Genomic DNA, 20,867 nt, shown 5'->3' with positions numbered 1-20,867 from the left:
GCTCAGTATTTCCAATGATTCAATTTTACCCTGCAATATTTGCCAGGGGGAAGAAACTTCTTAGCAGATGCCTTATCCAGACTCCCATAGTATAATAGTGCTAAATCCAAAATAGTGAAGCCTATGTTGAGGGCTTCACAACTAGCAGCCAAAGTCACCACAAGGGGAAAGGGGGATCCCACCCCATTGGACAACACCACCCTCTTGACATTTAAGCAAGCCCTGGAGAAGGATGAGTGGTATATTGCCCATAAGAGTAGCTGCATGATAAAAGACAAGCTTCCCTGGATAGAAAACAAACTATATGTCCCAGCCAGTGAAAGGTTCAAAATCATGCAAGCCTGTCATGACTCCAAATTAGTGGGCCACTTCGGTTTAATGAAAACTTTGCACTTGTTAAAATTTCTGGTGGCTCTCCTTAAAAATGGACATAGAGAGCTATGTAGCCAGCTTCCCCATTTGTGTTGTGGCCAAGTAGTGGCAAGGAAAACTGCCCGGCCTTTTACAGCCGGTTGCAGACCTTTCAGTACCATGGAGGATCTCCATGGATTTTATTGTGGAACTGCCTGAGAGTTTAGGAAACTACTGTAATTTGGGTTACTACAGTAGGTCCATTTCATACCATGTCAGAAGATTCCTATGGCAAGAGCCCTAGCAAAGCTGTTTTTGATGCATATATATTGCTTCCATGGGCCCCCACAACATATTATATCAGATAGAGGGGTCCAATTTACATCCAAATTATGGAAGGCCTTTCTGGACCATCTCAGAACTAAACAAAGACTTAGTTCTAGTCACCATCCACAATTGGACAGACCTCTTGCCATTTGCTGAAGTTGCTTACAATAACGCAGTTCACACCAGTACATGTTTCACACCCTTCCAGGTAGCTACAGGACAAGAATTTAAGGCAATGCCAGAACTATCTACAAGTGAACCCCTATCCCCTCCTTAAAAGAGTGGATCAATCAATTGAAAACTACCTGGCCTGTAGTATATAAGGCATTAGATGAGGCCAGGGCAGCTTACAAAGCACAAGCAGATAAGAAAGGGTGAAATCGAAACCTTTTAAAGTAGGAAACAAAGTCCACCTCTCTACCCGCTTTTTACAGTCCCTACAGCCTTCCAAGAAGCTGGGACCAAAATTTGTGGGACCCTTCCCCATCACACAGATCATAACCCTGGTGACAGTAGAATTGCAATTACCAAAATCCACCAAAATGAATTTTCCATTTTTCTAGTGGGGCAGCATGTCAAGTCATGGGTATTACTGTCCTGGGTAACACAGAGAGCAATTAATCTGCTACCCTCTCCCATTCGCTACTAAAAACTCACATTTGAGAAGGACACTTCCCAAAAAAAAACCAACCAACCCTCTTTTTTGGAAAAGATGGAAGAATATACAGTTATTTGTGTATTTATTTTGACTCAATATATGGAAGCACCTGCCATGTATTGTCTAGGTTCAGAATGTAAGTAGAATCAGTCTGCGTTACTATTCATTCGTTCACTGAAATTATTATAACCACTCAACTCCAATGGATTTTGGGACCCTTCCCACCCCATAGGACCTTTCCCCCCATAATAAAAACAAATTAAAACAAAATCACAGAGCAGCCCAAACTAAAATGATCTTAAATGCAATCGTGACAATATTAGTATATTAATTAGTATATTAATACAGAAAGATGCTGCTGCGTAACATCATCAGTGAGTTATTTGGGTACAGCAGAGGGAAACATGAGTAGAATTGGTGCTTACAGTGTTATTTAATTAAAGCCAAAAGGACCTTCAAATATTTGATGCAGACAGAGAAATAGGAAAGTGCCCCAAATATATGTATATCATTAGTGTTTGTGGAATGCCAGAGTCATGAATCAAGGCAAGCTTTATGCTGACAGAGCAAAAATGTCAAGATTGAGTATTGATGTTTTATAAATTAGCAGACTGAAATGAAACCAGTTCTTCCTACTTCAGACAAAATAAATCATAGACATAGCCACCACAGATAATAGCAAAAAGGTGTCAAGTTTATAGAAGCTACAACTCCCCAAAAGAAAGAACAATTTCAGCTTGAATACTTCTAATATAGAAGTCTGTGATCCAACCACAGATGCTGAGGTAGTAGAAGATGAACAATTTGCAACATCTTAACTTAATATCAAATTGTAGGGAACTTGGATGCTAAAATTGTAAATAAAATAGCCGGTAGGATAATGAAAATATATGGGCTCAATATATAACAGGAATAAAATGAAGCAGGAGACATACTAATGGAGTTTAAGTAAAGAAAGTTCAATCTAAAAGATGACACCAAATCAAAGAGATTACATGCTCTATAATCAAGATGGAAAAATCTTCCTTGCTAGCAAAACCAAGAATTGGTTCTGATTCCTTCTTGAAAAATTGCCACTTAAATAAAACAGATATAATAATCAGACCAAGAAGTTATGTCCTCAGTAGAATTCAATATGATTATACAATGAAGAACCAGAATATATTTAACACATTATATTTAATAAGCAGTATGTATAAAATATCCTGGCCTTAAATCCATGTCACCATTAAATGAACCAAACAAAAATATTCTGAAAGTCACAAAGCAAAAGAATGTGAAATATATTACCTCTGTTGTCTTAACAATAGCTTAACAAAGCAAAAGGCAATAGAGATAGAGAACAATTTTTAAGGAGATATGCCTAAATAAGCATGTGGAGAAACCTAGAGTAACAATCAAATGGGAATAAGAGAAAGTGTGGAAACATAGAAGAGACATACAAATACGAGTTTTTGCCTTTGTCTTTATAGTGCCCATCTTTGCACTGTTTTCTTTGATTACTATAATTTTCTAAAGTACAGATCTTTGGGATTTTGGGGTGGTAAATTCTTCTATATGTTTGTTCCATCTGCACAATGTCTCCAAATCAATGATGTGATCACAAAATGAATCACAGGTTTTAATGGATAATTAAAGGCAGACATTCTAGAAAATGAAAATTAAAAAATTACAGCTAAATTAGAGATGCAAGAATGGGTGGAATACAATGATTTAAATGCTTGCAGTATGATACTGGAAAAGTTCACTTTATATTTCTATACCTGAAAGGATTATTGCTAAATAATGGTTAAACTACTGAACAAAGTATTACCAGTAGTGGGATAACACCCAATATTTCGTTTATATATTGTTGTGCTTATCTTGATCATAATCAATCAAATAACTCATCTCTATTCTCTCTCTCTCAACCCCCCTCGCTTGCTCACTCACTCACTCACTCTCTCTGACACACACATACACATGCACACACACACACACACACACACACACACGCAATAACACAATAGCACAATAGCAGAGTTGGAAGGGATCTTGGAGGTCTTCTAGTCCAACCTCCTGTTCACGGGGATTGTATTTCATTGTGTTCATTTGTTCTACTACATATACATATAATTGGCGGATACCTGTGATTTAAGATATAAAAATGCAGGGAGAAAGACAATAGATAGCATGTAGTCTGTTACAAAGAAGGTATATTTGTCAAAACAAATAAAATGGCTGTGATTCTGTCTAAACTGTTATATGGAAATGTTTGGGTAAGAAAATACAGCAGAAATAGATTACTTAAGAAGTGCTTGGGGTAAAACAAGAAGAACAAGCATCAAGAATCAACAGATACTGAAAGAATGTGGATTGAATGTAAACAAAAAATAAAATACAGCATCTTGTGTTTTGGTCATATAGATAAAATCAATGAGAATTGAATTTCAAAGCAAAAGTATGAATGGGTTGAAAAAAAGGAAAAGTCCGTCCATTAGTACTTGAATGGAATAGATTATATTTTCAAAAAAAAAAAAAAAAAAAAGCAGTGTGAAAATAAGGCAGTGTATGATTTTTTTTTAAAATTTGCATTTATATCCCGCCCTTCTCTGAAGACTCAGGGCGGCTTACACTATGTTAGCAATAGTCTTCATGGTGAATAGATAAGGTAAAAACAAGGATGCTGAGCAAGGATTGCAAGGCATGGGAAGATATAATGCGGTAAATTAGCTTTAACTACATTTCCTTTCCTTTTTGTGTCATGCCTTTACATTATTAGCTTATTATTTCTTATTTGGTTTATGTACCCTGCCTAATGTTGGTGAAGGTGATTCAAGCAAATCATACAATAATGTTGTTAGTTGCAAAGTCGTGTCCAACTCATTGTGATCCCATGGACAACTTTCTTCTAGGCCTTCCTGTCTGCTACCATCCCCCGGAGACTATTTAAGCCCACGCTGACTGCTTCAGTGACCTCATTTTCTGTCATCATTTACTTCTTTTGCCCTTAATCATTCCCAGCATTAGGCTCTTCTCCAATGAGCCCTTCCTTCTCATTAAGTGGCCAAGTATTTCAGTTTCATCTTCAGGATCTGGCCTTCTAAAGAGCAGTCAGGGTTGATCTCCTCTAGGACTGATTGGATCTTGCAGTCCAGGGGACTTGCACGAGTCTTCTCCAGCATCATAGTTCAAAGGCCACAATTCTTTGACACTTAGCCTTCCTTATGGTCCAACTTTCACATTTGCAACTGGGAACAACTTTCCACTCCAAGACCAAACTTGCCTGTTATTCCGGTTATTTTTTTAACTTCTATTTTAGCATTCCAATCTACTATGTGTTGTAGGTCTTCATAGAACCTATCAACTTCAGCTTCTTCAGCACCAGTGGTTGGGACATAGACTTGGACTAATGTGATGTTGAATAGTTTACCTTGGATTCGAACTGAGATCATTCTGCCATTTTGGGGATTGTATCCCAGTACTGTTTCTCCTATTCTTTTATTGACTATGAAGGCTACTCCATTTCTTCTGAGGGATTCTTGCCCACAGTAGTATACCTGATATTTATCTGAATTCACATACATCTTAGTCAAAATTTTATATTATAAAACAGAACCCCCTGACTTAGCTCATATGCAAAATGTTTCTCTCTCACCAAAAGAAATCTAAATTGCAATACCTAATAAAACACAGTAATAATAATGTAGCAGGTGGATAGATTGTTTTGATAAATAGTAGACTCTCTATTTGTCTTCCTCAAAAATTTATGTGCTTCTGCTCTGAAGTTTTACCTCGTCAAAATTTGCTTTCAGTCTCCCTTCCCTGAATTTAACCATCTCTTCTTTAAAAAAAGCCTTATTAAATATTTTACTGTATTAAAAGCAATTTTTAATATTAAACAGAAAGAAAAAGTAAAAGATAAAAAAAGAATAAAATATATTATGGAAAGAAAAAATATTTAAAGAAATAATTTCTGATTTTATACAAATGTTATTTTATCCCTATAACGTTAGAGACAAATATCACTTCTTCTAATAATACATTAACCCAATGCAAATCCAAAAATTATCACTTTTCACTCCTGATGTCAGCACAAAGTCTGTAAAGAGTTACCAGAGCTTTATAGAAACACTGCATCTTTGGTCAAACAAATTAGATTTATATTTCTTCTTTCTACTTCTAACAATTTTGATCTTTAATTAATTCAGATACTGTAGACTTTGATCTCTCTTGAATTTTTCTTTTTCACACCCCAAAAGGCAAAGTCCAGGCTTTACCAAATCTCTTTTGCAAATCCAGTAAAATTGGATTATCCAGATATTATCTTAATTTATCATTTGTTTGTCCACTTTAATTGTAAATGTATTAACCAACTTCTTTTGTTTATCTAAAAGAAAGTCCTTCTCCAGATCTTCTCTGTCTTATAATCTACATTTTTTTATTTCTCAGTATTTCTAGCTCTAATATTTCTATATCAGGCAAAATTTGTTTTCATATCATTATCACCTTTTTGTAAATCTCTCAAAATATTCTCTCTCATGTCTGTTATTCCTTTGTTACCATCTTTGGATATAGTCTATCAATGGAAGCAGGCATCACTGCTAAAATTGTAGCTGCTAGTTTCTGACTCCATTCTTCAAAAATTTGCTGGAATATTTCAAATACTTCAAATGTCATGTGTTGTGCCATTTTGTAATTAGTAACCAAAAACAAAGAGCAAGCTTCCCCCCCGCTTCCCTCTTCTGCCCAAAATCTTTAGTTCTCTTTGGTGTCCAATTTCTGAAATTGAAAATTCTCAAATGCCTGTTAATGACTTCAATTAGAGAAAACAAATCTGTTCCTGTTTGTGTGTGTGTGTGTGTGTGTGTGTGTTTATATATGTATATGTATATGTACAGGTAAAACTAAAAATATTAGAATATCGTGCAAAAGTTCATTTATTTCAGTAATGCAACTTAAAAAGTGAAATTAATATATGAGATAGACTCATTACATGCAAAGCAAGATAGTTCATGCCTTGATTTGTCATAATTTTGATGATTATGGCTGACAGCTCATGAAAACCCCAAATTCAGAATCTCAGAAAATTAGAATATTACATGAAATCAATAAAACAAAGATTGTACATAGAACAATATCGGACCTCTGAAAAGTATAAGCATGCATATGTACTCACTACTTGGTTTGAGCCCCTTTTGCATCAATTACTGCCTCAAGGCGGCATGGCATGGATGTTATCAGCCTATGACACTGCTGAGGTGTTATGGAAGACTAGGATGCTTCAATAGCGGCCTTCAGCTCTTCTGCATTGTTCGGTCTCATGTCTCTCATCTTTCTCTTGGCAATGCCCCACAGATTGTCTATGGGGTTCAGGTCAGGCGAGTTTGCTGGCCAATCAAGCACAGTAATCCCTTGGGCATTGAAGCAGGTTTTGGTACTTTTGGCAATATGGGAAGGTACCAAGTCCTGCTGGAAAATGAAGTCAGCATCCCCATAGAGCTCGTCTGCGGAAGGAAGCATGAAGTGCTCCAAAATCTCCTGGTAGACAGCTGCGTTGACCCTGGACTTAATGAAGCACAGTGGATCAGCAGATGACATGGCTCCCCAAATCAACACAGACTGTGGAAACTTCACACTGGACTTCAAGCATCTTGCAGTGTGTGCCTCTCCATTCTTCCTCCAGACTCTGGGTCCTTGGTTTCCAAATGAGATGCAAAAGTTGCTCTCATCAGAAAAGAGGACTTTGAACCACTGAGCAACAGACCAGTTCTTTCTTTCTTTAGCCCAGGTAAGACGCTTCTGATGTTGTTTGTTGATCAGGAGTGGTTTGACAAGAGGAATACGACATTTGAAGCCCATGTCCAGGATCCGTCTGTGTGTGGTGGCTCTTGAAGCACTGACTCCAGCCTCAGTCCACTCCTTGTGAAAGTCCCCAACAATTTTGAATGGCCTTTTCCTGACAATCCTCTCCAGGCTGCCGTCATCCCTGCTGCCTATGCACCTTTTTCTTTCACACTTTTCCCTTCCACATGACTTTCTATTAATAGGCTTTGATACAGCACTTTGGGAACATCTAACTTTTGCAATTACCCTTTGAGGCTTTCCCTCTTTATGGAGGGTGTCAATGATGGTTTTCTGCACAACTGCACAGGTCAACAGTCTTTCCCATGATTGTGATTCCTACTGAACCAGACTGGGAGACCATTTAAAGGCTCAGGAACCCTTTGCAGATGTTATGGCTTAATTAGCTGATTAGAGTAGGACACTTTGAGCCTAGAATATTGAACCTTTTCACAATATTCTAATTTTCTCAGATTATGAATTTGGGGTTTTCGTGAGCTGTAAGCCATAATCATCAAAATTATGACAAATCAAGGTGTGAACTAACTCGCTTTGCATGTAATGAGTCTCATATATTAGTTTCACCTTTTAAGTTGCATTACTGAAATAAATGAACTTTTGCACGATATTCTAATTTTTTGAGTTTCACCTGTATATGTATGTGTATATCTCAAATCATGGTTTGAGAACCCCTTCATGATAGAGTATGTATTTCTTTTGGTTATAACTTACAAGCTATCCTTTTCCAACTTGGGTTCTTCTAAAATTCCCATCCGCAGTGAACAATGGTCCTCCAAACCATTTGCATATCAAAGTTGCAGAAACATAAAGTAAAATGACTATTACTTCTGCAGTGAAATAAATGAACATGAAATAATGGCATGTGTCTTACATGAACATATTTTCCAAATGGGAAATTCAAGATATGGCTTTTGGAGGAAAGGAGCTTTTTATGCTATAGAAATTATTACTATTAATATTACTTTGCTGCTACTGCTACTGCTTTTATTATTTCCTATTATTCTGCCAATAAAACGTTTACAGTTTTTTCTGAATGGATATTGACCAGGTGATAGGAATAATTTACACTGCTATGGTTCCCCATATAGAATTATCTTCTAAATAGGAATTCACATCTTGAGAGATCGTTTGATGTAGTGGTTGATGTATCAGACTAGAAACTGGGAGATCTGATTCTAGTCCAAAAAGGCAGCCCCAGTAAAAAGCAGATAATAGCAAACACTTCTGGAACTATTACCAAGAGAACTGCAGGTTCTCTTGATCCAAGCAATCACTAAGAGTCAACACTGACTCAAAGGCATTACAAACAAAACAAAAACAGAATAAAAATCAATCCCACAATCAATCAATATTGTTAAATCCCACAATCAATCAATATTGTTAAATTCATGATAAAGTTTTCACAGCTTCAATAAGCATACATTACATAAGATTTTCAGTGGGTAATTCTCTACTAATGAAGATATATGACCCTTGAACCTTATAGTATAAGGTTGGTCAAGTAGAAAGCGAATACAATTTAAAGTCTAAGAGTACGAAAAGTATTCTGCAAATAACTGAAAAGAAAAATACAGATTTTTTTTAAAGGACAAAAGAAAGAAATGGAGCAGACATGGTTTTTTGTAATTGCAGATTTCTATGATTATTTCAAAAGGAGCTTAGCAAGTATACTAATTAGGGATTTAAATATATTAATATGATTCTGGTGCCCCCTGATGGCAGATACTTACACAGTTAGCCAAGTAATTTTTTCCAGTATGGAAAAATGGTTGCATATACATTCAAGATTTCTTGCAATAATCAATTCAATTCTGAACTGATTCAATAATCAGTGCAATTCTGAATGGCAAAACATTAAAGGACAATCCAATATATTATAATTAAAATTTAATATTCAAATATTTTTCACCATGGATTCAGCGTGAAGCTTTATGGAGAACTTTCACAATTTATGTTGCTTATCTTTAAATGAATATTTATATATATTTTAAAATGAGATGCTGAAATCAGGAGTATTTAGGATCTGTAGCTACTGAAATAGCACAAATGGAATTGTAATGACTGGAAAATATGGCCTATCACCTTTGAAATAAACCAGATAATCTACTGCTTTAAATTAGAAAGCTGAAAGTAACTTTAGTGTTTCTTGGGATAGAACACAAAGGAAGATTACTTGATCCTTCATTTTTTGCCAAAATAATTCCAAACATGGCCTCTGTTCAATCAGATGCATGAAACTTAATATATTCAGGTTACACAAAAATAAAAACCAAAAACCAAACCAAAAACCAAAAAGACACTGCATGCAAAGCAAAAAGCTAATGCATTTTAGACAAAATACAAATTGTTTCCAGTTGTCAACTGGTCAGTCCTCAACTGATCATACTCTAGTCCAGGAGTTGGAAATCCACGGGTCCGGAGCTGCATGTGGCTCTTTTATCCCTTTGCTATGGCTCCCTCCTTTATCCCTCTGCTGCGGAGAGAAGCGGCCACTGCTGTTGCTGCCTCCATGGCCTGTCTGCTACTCTTGCAGCATCTTGTGCAGCACAGTGAAATTTAGCATGCTTCACAATGGGAGAGACGGAGTCCTCTCCTATTCCTCCTGGAGTACATTATGATGTGGATTATGATGCCACAATGCAACCCTGCCCATCAGCCCCTGGCAACAGCAGCGCCGTTGGCCCCGGCATGGCTCGGGCCAGTGTCTTGGGGCAGAGAGCAGGTCGCACATATCCCTGACTGACTGAGGAGTCCAGCACCAACAAAGGTCAGAAGTAGTTACCAGCTGTTTCCTGCTGAAGTCTGTCGGGCAGCAAGACCCAGCTAGAGATGAGGTGCCAGTGAATCAGAATCAGAGAGACAGAGAGACACAGAGAGGGAGAGAGAGAAAGAGTGCAGACAGAGAGAGAGTGAAAGAGAGAGAGAGAGAGAGGAGACAGAAACAGACACAAAGAGAAACAGAAAGACACACCCAGAGTGACAGAGAGAGAGGGAGAGAGAAAGAGAGAGAGAGAGAGAGAGAGAGAGACAAAGATACACACACACAGAGAGAGAAAGAGAGACAGATAGACAGACAGAGAAAGGTGAACAATATACCAGAGGCCTGGTGTGGGAAGAAGTGGTTGGGAAGGGAGAAGCGGGGCAGGGCAAATAATTTAATAGCTAGTTCTCTGCCCTAGTGACTGGCTGGGTAGATGTGGCTGGGGGTGGTGTCATGTGACTGGGTGGGAGTGAGTGACGTTGAATTGGCCACGCCCATCCAGTCACACGGGTTGTTAAATTATTGGCTCCTGGTGTTTTCTTTTCTGTGGAAAATGGGTCCAAATGGCTCTTTGAGTGTTTAAGGTTGCAGACCCTGCTCTAGTCCAATAAAATGCACATAAAAAGAATACTTGGTGGCTCAAATCTAGGAGAAAAAACAACAGCACTCAAACTATTTTCAATGAAAGTTTTAAATAAAATGCCTAGATAGAGCTGAATGAAATTTGATTTTGACTATTACAAACAATGAAGGAATTTTAAAAGTAATAAAAGCAGTTACAGTAAATTCTGTTTTACTATGAATGGCATAGAGCCAATATAACACTTTGTATCTTACTTGCTGCTGTAACTGAAAAATTTGGTTATTTTAAATAGTGAATCATACTTTGATTATCCTCCTTAAATATATATAATATGGTCTTATGGTTTAAGCTGTAGTTGGAGAATCTTTCTCTGTTAAGACTTAAAAAGCTAATAATAAATAAAATGAAAATTCATGCACTATGAAAAAGCTTTTCTAACTATTTCAAAGGACTTTCTATACATGTAAATAGAATAGAATAGAACAGAACAGAATAGAACAGAATAGAATTTTTTATTGGCCAAGTGTGATTGGACACACAAGGAATTTTTCTTGGTGCATATGCTCTCAGTGTACATAAAAGAAAAGATACCTTCATCAAGGTACAACATTTACAACACAAATGATGGTCAATATATCAATATAAATCATAAGGATTGCCAGCAACAAAGTTACAGTCATACAGTCATAAGTGGAAAGAGATTAGTGATGGGAACGATGAGAAGATTAATAGTAGTGCAGATTTAGTAAATAGTTTGACAGTGTTGAGGGAATTATTTGTTTAGCAGAGTGATGACCTTCGGGGAAAAAACTGTTCTTGGGTTCCTATGTAATCAAGGAACCTCAAATGTACATTGTCTATTGGTTTCTGACAATATATATTTTAGCAAGAGATGACTTGTAGATTTATGCTCTCATTCTCTCCCAAATGGTCTTTCCGAAGTGCCAAAATTCATCCCTAACTCAACTTTATCATACTTGCTTATTTATAAGATTAATATATCTGTCCATCTTGTAGAACACAATTCTAGGTGGCTCACAATAACAATAAAACAAGAAACAAGAAAAACTAGAAAATGAGGCACCTAACCGAGGAGCACCAATCCACCAAATCATACATTCCTCAGTCTATCCCAGTGCATAGGGGAAAAAACACTCCTTCCAGGTTTTTTTGAAATATGAAGCCAAGTCTAAAAATACTAGAGAATTCTTAGAAGCCAGGCGTTTTGACAAATTGGCCATCAGTAGACTCATAGAAATAAACAACAACTACATACTGTGCAAAAGAGATGACCCATAAGTCAAAAAGAGAGCAAAAAGACCAAAATAGTCACCAAGACCATTGCCACCCACTTTGACAGGACAAACCACTAGAATGTAAACTGAGAACAAGCCTCACTCCCTACCAGTACTGATTATGTTACCTAGTTTGGTTAATGAAATGTCTGCAAGAAAATAACCAAATAACCAAGCTCAGAGAGTACCAAGAATCCCTCATTTTAAACCTGAGTTACAAACATTTTCCTTAATCAATATTTTCTTACTGCAACACAGAGGTTGCAGCCATATCCAGATAGAATAATTTAGCCAGTATTACTTTAATTAATGTAAGATTTGTCATATTATGAATGGCAACATTTCCAAACCTAACTCAATGAAAAAAATTAAGATGTAAAAAAAAAAACACCATTCTAAGTTCATCTTTAAGTATCAAAGTTTTTCTGTTAAATTTAATGTAATTGCATAAAGCTTATAAATGAAAATGCCACCAGGGGGCACATGAAGAACTCACAAAAGCCATTTAAGATACAATATCTCTAAAAAAATAAGGTGTGTTTCTGTTCAGCAGTAGTTTTAGTGATATATTTAATGAAAACTTTTTTAATATCTTCAAAATAATATATGATTTTAATATTTACTATTGATTTACTAGATTATAACTTTTAATGAAATAAATATTATCCCTGCAAGATCATGCTTATTGAGTAGTTTAAAGAAATTCACAAACATCTAACTGCTCAGAACTAATTGCAAAAGATAATGTTATGAAGTCTGATTAGATCTCACCTTTCTCATAATCTGCCTATTATCATGTTTCCCTGAAAGTAAGACTCACCTTGAAAACAAGCCCTAGCCTGATTTTTGGGGTGGGCCTAATATGAAAATAAGCCCACAGGTTGGGCATGGCCCACTGGCCCCTAAATCTGAGCATGGAGGCAGAGATGGGGGGGGGAACAGGTAATCCAGATGTGCTGTGCAGCTGCCTGGCTGGCGGGAGGCTTGTGCGTAACCATTTGAACCAGTGTAACCATTTTGAAACCTGAGCTGCTATAATTCTCTGCAAATGAGGCCTTTCTCCTCCCTCTGCATTGCCACTTTAATTCTTAACACTACATTGCTTGTTCTCCGGGTGGAAGAGACAGCTCAGGTGAATGGAAAAACACCTTTTAGTGCATGTTTGAAACCTGAGCTGCCTCTGCAGACACGGGGAACAAAACATGCTACAAACAAAACACAAATATTCACCATCTTTATTTTTAAGTTAAACCTCTGGTTCCCCCAGAAGCTCCAAATGCACCCTTAGAGAATAGTAATGATAAGCAGTTGCAACTTAATCTTTTATTATTTATTTGTCATTTTGCGTTTCAAAGCAACTCTACTTAATTGTATTAGCTAATCTGGTCACCAATCCAAGGAAAAAAAGTAATGCAGGTAGAACACATTATAGGGGTTCGGAAGAGGTAATAGGGAGCACCCTCATCATTTTGTCTTCTACTAAGTGTCATTTTTGACTGGGATATCCCTCAAGGTCTTTTTGGTAAGAAGCTTAACATTCCAAAGAGGACTGCCTATTCTAGTCATTAGCACATGCATTAAAAATTATGTGATTATTGATTACTGTGATTAGTAATGTATAATATCATAAATGTATCATCCCTACAATTAAGCAATGCAACAATCCTCGTTTTAATTTGCTAAGTCAGTAATCCTTTCCTGGACAGACATTTCAAGAGTGGTGTTCCTCAAGGCAGCGTTCTTGGACCTACTCTCTTTATAATATACATAAATGATCTTTGTAATCATATCTCAAGTAACTGTGTTCTCTTTGCTGATGATGTCAAACTTTTCAACACCACTGACAATACATCCACAATTCAAAAGGACCTTGATCATCTAACTGCTTGGTCTAAAATTTGGCAACTACAAATCTCAACCAGTAAATGCTCAGTCTTGCATATTGGAAGAAAGAACCCAATCACAAAGTACATGCTTGATGGACATTGCCTCGCAGATGTCAAAGACCTTGGAGTTTTTATATCTAACGATTTAAGTTCCAAAGCCCACTGCAACTATATAGCTAAGAAGGCTTTAAGAGTTGTTAACTTAATTTTACGTAGCTTCTTTTCAAAAAACACCACGCTACTGACCAGAGCATATAAAACATTTGTTAGGCCAATTCTTGATTACTGCTCTCCTGTCTGGAACCCATACCATATATCTGACATCAACACAGTTGAGCGTGTCCAAAGGTATTTTACGAGAAGAATTCTCCACTCCTCCGTAACTAATAAAATACCTTATTCCACCAGACTTGATATCTTGGGTCTAGAAAACTTGGAACTTCGTCGCCTTCGTCAAGATCTGGGTTTAGCATATAAAATCATCCGTTGTAATGTCCTTCCTGTCAATGACTTTTTTAGTTTCAATAACAATATCACAAGAGCTACTAACAGATTTAAACTCAATGTCAACCGCTCCAGTTTAGATTGCAGAAAACACGATTTCTGTAACAGAATTGTATATACTTGGAATGCATTACCTGACTCTGTGGTTTCTTCTCATAACCCCAAAGGCTTTACTCAAAAACTGTCCACGGTTGACCTCACCACTTTCCTAAGAGGACTCTAAGGGGCGTGCATAAGAGCACCAACGTGCCTACTTTTCCTGTCCTACTGTTTCTTCCCCTATGTATATATATGTTTTTAGTACCTTGTTTCTCCTCATATATACGTTCATATATTATATAACCCTTTATTTATCCTTGTATATATATATTGTTATATTGTTATGACAAATAAATAAATAAATAAAATAAAAATAAATAAATAAATTTCTATTTGAGTAGTAGAACTTTTTAAGACAAGAATAGCAAATCTGAGTATGTGAGTTTCAGCTATCAGATTCTGTTCCACATTCCAGAAATGCTATATATAACACACAAAAATATTTATCAGTACAAATCAACATTGTAGAATTGGTATTTTCAAGACTTTTTTCCATATGGTACAGTCTCCTGCTACCAAACTTATCACAATGTTTGGTTATTGTGTTGGAAAGAAAAGAAAAGGTAGAGGGTCAGAAACCTATTTGGCTCTTATTATTGTAGTTCCTGACAGTTAGAACAATTAATCAGTGGAACAGTTTGCCTCCAGAAATTGTGGGTGTTCTAACAAAGGAGGTTTTTAAGAAGACTACCATTTGCTTCAAATGGTTAGCATTTTTTACTTGAGCAGGAGGAGTTGGACTAGAAGATCTCCAGGATCCTTTCCAACTCTGTTATCCTGTTATTTGTAAATCAGACAATTATAATTCAAAATCTGTAGTTCCCTATATTTTGCTATAGCATTTGCCAAATATAAAAAGTACATCAGAAATCCATTTCTATAAAAATGCATATATTATGAAAACAATGTAGAAAATATACTGTATGAAGGAATAGTGTGTCCTTTTGCCTGTATACAGATTTTGCTATCAAAATTTTAGCACATTTTAGAAAAAAGTGTAGCAAAATATTCATATTAATGTAAGTTTTTTTTAATGGTATTTGTAAAAAATGAAACACTAAATAGATATCCTACATATCCCTAGCTTATGTTGGCTATAACATTTTTTAAATCACTCTCTCAGTGTGACGCAGTTTAAGATTAGGTTGTAGGATGTTCCTAAAGCTAATCCAATTTTATTGCTTAAATACTGCTCAATATTTCAAATATTAAATATAGGAGTTAAACAGGTTTCTGTGAGCAGCATGAACTACTATATTCTCTGTACTGTAGGCAAGCTATCTGACATCGGAAATTATTCCTAAACATTTTCCTGGGCATAATATCCACCAATAATGCTAAGTGAGTCCCAAGGACAATGTTAAATGTCTAAAACAGGTAATGAATGCTCTGTTCAGAAAGTGGATGCAGACAATGTCGTTCATCTTCTCTTGGCTCTGCCATCTGTTAGAAGCTTTGATAGCAAGTGGGGGAAAAAATGACATAATGTCTGCATCCATTATATGAATAGAGAAATTTAATCGGCCTTGCCTAAACTGAGATCACGGTAAAGTTTTAAAAAAAATCTGTAAATTCTTATCTATAGCTCAAATTAAGACCTAGATGGTCTACAGCAGCAAGACTGTTGATTGGACAATATTGGAAGAAAGAAGAAAGAAGAGGTACCTACAATAGAAGAATGGATACTGAAAGTCATTAATTTGGCTGAGATGGCTAAAGTCTTTTTTAAAAGACAATACGCAGGAAAGATATTTAATTGAATGGAAAAAATGGATTGATTATCTACAAAACAGATATCAGATTAAGAAATATCAGATTGCCTTTGAATAATTAGAAAGTTATTTTATCTAATGGGGAGGGGGTTGGGAGATGAAAAGCTTTGGATGAGGTTAATTGGATTGGAAGGGAAAATTTTATTCTATGTTTGGTTTATGGATAACAATACCTTGTGATTGACCCGGGAAGCTGGGGGGGGGGGAAGGGAGGGGGGAAAAAAGGGGGGAAAATGTCTTTGTTTTTTTTTAAACTTTTTCAATAAAAAAAAAAAAGACCTAGATGGTCTTAATTCTGTGAATATTTTCAAGACCTGAGCTTAATTTTATTATGACAAACCATAAAAGGAGCATAAATCTCTAAACCAACCACGTTTCCAATATCTTCTCTAATAAGTCTCTCTTCTATATCTTAAAGGTTACTAGGCAGATATTCATCAGACATAGTTGTACTAGTATGCTAATACAAAACATTGGTGAAAATGTTGTTTGCTGTGTAAAAAGAAACAGGAATCGGGTTATTAAAAAGACATTTCTTAGCAAACTATAGTACTCACACAACTGAGCTTTTCCCAGAATTCATGTCCTTTCTCCATCTTTCTCAGGCTAGGTGGAATATACCAGAAACAAATATTTGCATATTCTGGCTGAAAAGGTAAGGAAAAATAATCTTCAGTATATAAAAAGAAAATTGACCAGACTACTAAATTAATACAAATGTAAGAGTCCTAATGGGTAGAGAGCAATGTTACCTCAATTCACACACACACAAAGTGCACACAAAAGTTTTGGTATCAATTCCATTAAAGATTGTTAATCTAATTCAACATTTCTATGTAAGATGATGATGGTTTGTATAATTAACCATTTGATAATTCCTGAGTAAAGTTTGCATCTGTTAAATTTGTATCTTACGTTTTCAGCATGAATGTAGTTCTACGGCATTATATGATGACTTATTTTAAGAAATTACAAGTGGACTTCCTGGAAACATGGCTAACTGAACACATGTATGGAGAAAGATCTCTGAAGGATTTCTCTGTTGTGACCCAGGCCCAAGTAGGTAGTAAGAAACTTAGTTCATGAAAAAAGCAAACTAACTTTATTCAAACAGCTGGGAATTACTTCCCAGCGTCGTTCAACTCAAAGTAAAACAAAATGCCTCCCAACACAAATTCCTCAATAATTTCACAAACCTTGGTCCAATTAGGCAAACTGCCAAAGGCCCTTCCTGGCAAAGTCCAGAAGCCACAAAAACAAAGATGCAGACAAAGCAGAAGACAAAGCAGAAGTCGCAACTACAACGTTGTTTTCCGGCAAAGGCCAAATGCCAGTGCTGGTCTGTTTTAAGCCTTATGGGAGAGGCCAATCATCTCTTGGTCCTACTCCTGAGTTTTCCTCTCTGCTTGATCTGTTCTTGCTTTCTGGCAGCTCTTCTCATCGTGAATTAGGAACAGGCTCCTCCTGTTTCTCTGCCTCACTACTATCAGTCCCTGGAGGCTCTGGAGTCCGCATCTCACTTCCTGATGGCCAGCTCCTTAGGCTGCTGACGGACCACAACATTTTCCCTAAAGTGTGGCTCTTCTGCCTTTGAACTGAAAGGACTGATATTTCATCAGTTTTTATGACCCACTCAGTCAGGGTGTGTTGAAGAACTTCTCCTCAGGACCCTTCAATAAAGCTGTAAGCCAGCAGATTGCTTTTGGAGCTGAACTCCAAAGCTGTCTGCATGGAGCTGAACTCCAAAGCTGTCTGCATGCCAAAAGCTGGGAGAGGGTCTGCAATCTGTTCGGGGGCTGAAGAGAAGTCAAAATCAATACTAAGTTATAGCTTCCTTATCTTAATCACCTTCAAAGACTATTATTCTATCTTGTTAATTTAAAAGAGACCCTTTCTAGCAACAGCTTGCTATACCTTTTTAAAGATCTGCGTCATTTTAGAGATTTTTTTTTTGTCTTAAAGGACAAGGAAGAAGGCTGCTAAGGCAAGCCAAATAAAGAAGTCAGGCCAAGGGGTGGGGGGAGCTGACAGAGAAAGATAAAGATTAAACCCGTGATTTTAGTTTACTATTGTAGAACTAATAGCCTGATCTTCTCAGTTGTGGGTGGATAAAATCTTCTGATTCTGATTAAAAAAGGAAGCCAAAATGGTAGAACAAAATATTAGAGATAAATTTGAAAGGTCTCTAAATAAAATACGTCAATTTGTGGATCAGTTGTTCTCTGAGGATAAAAAAATCCTCTTAAAGTACTTCTGAGATACAAACATGTGGAGAATGTTACCAAACTGCTGAGCCAATTTCAGAAGTAGCTGAAAATGAAAATGAAAGCACAGACGAGTTTATCGCTATTTTGGAAAAGCTGGATATTAATTTTCATTTTTATCCTCACTATTTTGGTTCAAATGTAAACCATTCAACACAATTGAAAGAAGAGCTTCGAGAAAATAGACAAATTTGAGATTTTTTCTTTAAGGATATTAACAAGGTTGAGGATCTCATGATAAAAAGAAAGGACTGTAAGTCTTAGATACTTCCAGAGAAGAAAAAGATTTTACTCCACGAAGATAAGCTGGAAGGAGTGACCTAAATTTAAGGAATTAACTGGAATCAGGATGTATTTTTCTCTGCTTGATATATGCAACTGAAAGAAAGATTTAACCCAAAATTTGCAAATGTATTTGTTTTACATACATACATACATATATGTATGTATAAGCAACTTTTAAAGTAGGCAAAAGTTATTGAAAATGTATTTGAGAGTACCTGTATTAAGAAAAAGTAAAAGAAAATAATGTATCAGTAAAGAAAAACTCTGTATGTTAAAAAGGATGATTATAAAAGTAAAAAATAATTATTCTATAAAGGTAGTTTGTAGGGAGGGAGCTAAATGCAGTACTGAAGTTTAAAGCTTGTATGTTAAAGTTAAAGAATAAGATGTATTAGAAAGTTTTGACTTAAAAAAAATGCCTTTTTCTTTTTTCTTTTAAAAAAAGTTTAGTAACTTGAAGGAAAAAAGGAGGGTGAAAGGGAAAAAAAAGACCCCCTCCCTTTTCTTTTAGACCAAAGAATTTGAAAGAATATAATAAACTTTGTAAATAAAAATGGTGTGTAGGAAGTTAACACTCACCCCTCTCCTAGGAAAATGAAATATTCTAGGAAATATTTTTAAAAAAATTAGTTTATTTTTCTCTTCCTCTCTGTCTTCCATGCAACCACATGGTATGTTTAAGATCATGCCTTCCCTCATTTTGAGTTAACTGAAATTTATGGTGGAAATGACCAAGGTGAAAACTTGAGAGTTCTGTTTTTCCTCTCCTTTTCTCTTTTCCTTGTCTTTGTATGTATATGTGTGTGCAAGTCTTTGCATGCTCTTGAGGTAATTGAAACTGTAAAACGTTTCCAATCCAAAAGAATTTTTTTAAAAAATTGCTAGAAAAAGAAAAAGGAACACAATGCCTTCATCCTGATTTTGTCTCGCCCATAAAACAGGGTGAAGAAAAAACATGTGTTCAATGTTTTCTTTCCTTCACTCTCTGTACAGCCCAAGGTTATGAGGGAATGTTTTAAGTTAATTTACAGAAAAAAATGTTCTTACATTTACTGTATATAAATGCAAAGGTTTTTTTAAATATTGCTCTTTCGTGATGTTTAATGAATGCCAATTCTCTGCTGAGATGGAAATATCTGTCCATCCTTTTCTGAAGAATGTGAATCCATTTTTACCCATCATCTGTGATGTCCCCATTTTATTATAACTGGCCTGTTTAATAACTGAAGTACTGATTTTTTCCCCTTCCTTAAACCCTGCCTGCAAGCCATCTACCCATCCCACTCTATCTCTCCATCTTTTATTCTCCTGCAGTGCCCTTCCTCACCCACAAAGTGGGGGGGACCCTGTTCTCATGTCTTTCAGCCTTGCACAGTCAACTCTGCAACATGTGGAAGCAGATAACGCTGATCCAGATGCTGCTACAAAGGAGACCTTCCATTCATTTGCCAGGAAATTGGGGTTTGGGTCCAGCCCTCCACTAGAAAGTCATCACAGCAACCAAAATGGAGCAGACCTTCCCAAGCCTGACTGACCACCCTTACCACAAAGCCAAGCCTATTGCCACCCGGAACACATGAAAGAAAGGACTCTGAGATGGATAAGTAAAGTCTAAAAGACTCTTTTCAATCCCCAGAAGACAGCTGGAAAGACTATGGGGGAAGGGTGAAAATTCATTGTAAGGTTTTCTTTCTTTGCTTCATTCACAATTGTAACTGATCAGTTAAATGGATTAATGTAGGGATGGCGTTTGGGAGTGGTTGACACAGAAAGGTCTGAACACTTTAGATTTCTGTCTGGTGGGGGAAGGGAAATTTGTCCAGAATGTCTGTATTGCCTGTATTTTAGAAGTAGCTGCATACACAAGCACACACACACAGACACCCCATTCAGAATTAGACTGAAATCATCCCCTTCACCTACCTCCACACAAAACTTCTCCTTTTTGCATTGTGGCACTAAGGAAAAGCAATAGATGCAATCTACATAGACTTTTGCAAAGCTTTTGATTCAGTAGTACATGATAAACTACTCCTCAAACTAAAATCCTACGGCATTTTGGGACCTCTTCACAATTGGATAAATGCCTTCCTGTCAAACAGACAACAAGTGGTCAAAATTGGCAACGCTATATCAAATCCTGTTCCTGTCAAAAGTGGCGTTCCCCAAGGTAGTGTTCTTGGACCAACACTCTTTATACTATACATAAATGATCTCTGTGACCTCATCTCAAGTTAT

The 20,867-nt window shown here is 36.4% G+C and overlaps 1 protein-coding gene across 9 annotated transcripts in view; it reads right to left on the bottom strand.

Annotated features, from left to right (window-relative positions):
* The window catches only part of GADL1 (glutamate decarboxylase like 1), a 126,109-nt gene that overhangs the window by 13,907 nt on the left and 91,335 nt on the right, over positions 1-20,867 (bottom strand). For 7 of the 9 annotated variants that reach the window (XR_009154926.1, XM_058181191.1, XM_058181190.1 and 4 more), the window contains one exon: positions 16,638-16,727. The exons of 1 other annotated variant lie outside the window; for it this stretch is intronic. Coding sequence is in view for 6 of the 8 variants with exons in the window: in XM_058181191.1 (XP_058037174.1) it covers positions 16,638-16,727 (90 nt within the window). In the remaining 2 variants the exon portion in view is untranslated. Of the gene's footprint in view, positions 1-16,637; positions 16,728-20,867 lie in introns of those variants that run through there. One more of the 9 variants, XM_058181196.1, reaches the window with a different exon arrangement.

Source organism: Ahaetulla prasina, chromosome 4 (assembly GCF_028640845.1).
Source record: "Ahaetulla prasina isolate Xishuangbanna chromosome 4, ASM2864084v1, whole genome shotgun sequence".
Classification (NCBI taxonomy): domain Eukaryota; kingdom Metazoa; phylum Chordata; class Lepidosauria; order Squamata; family Colubridae; genus Ahaetulla; species Ahaetulla prasina.
Note: the sequence above shows the minus strand (reverse complement) of the source record. Positions and strands in the feature narration are given on the sequence as shown.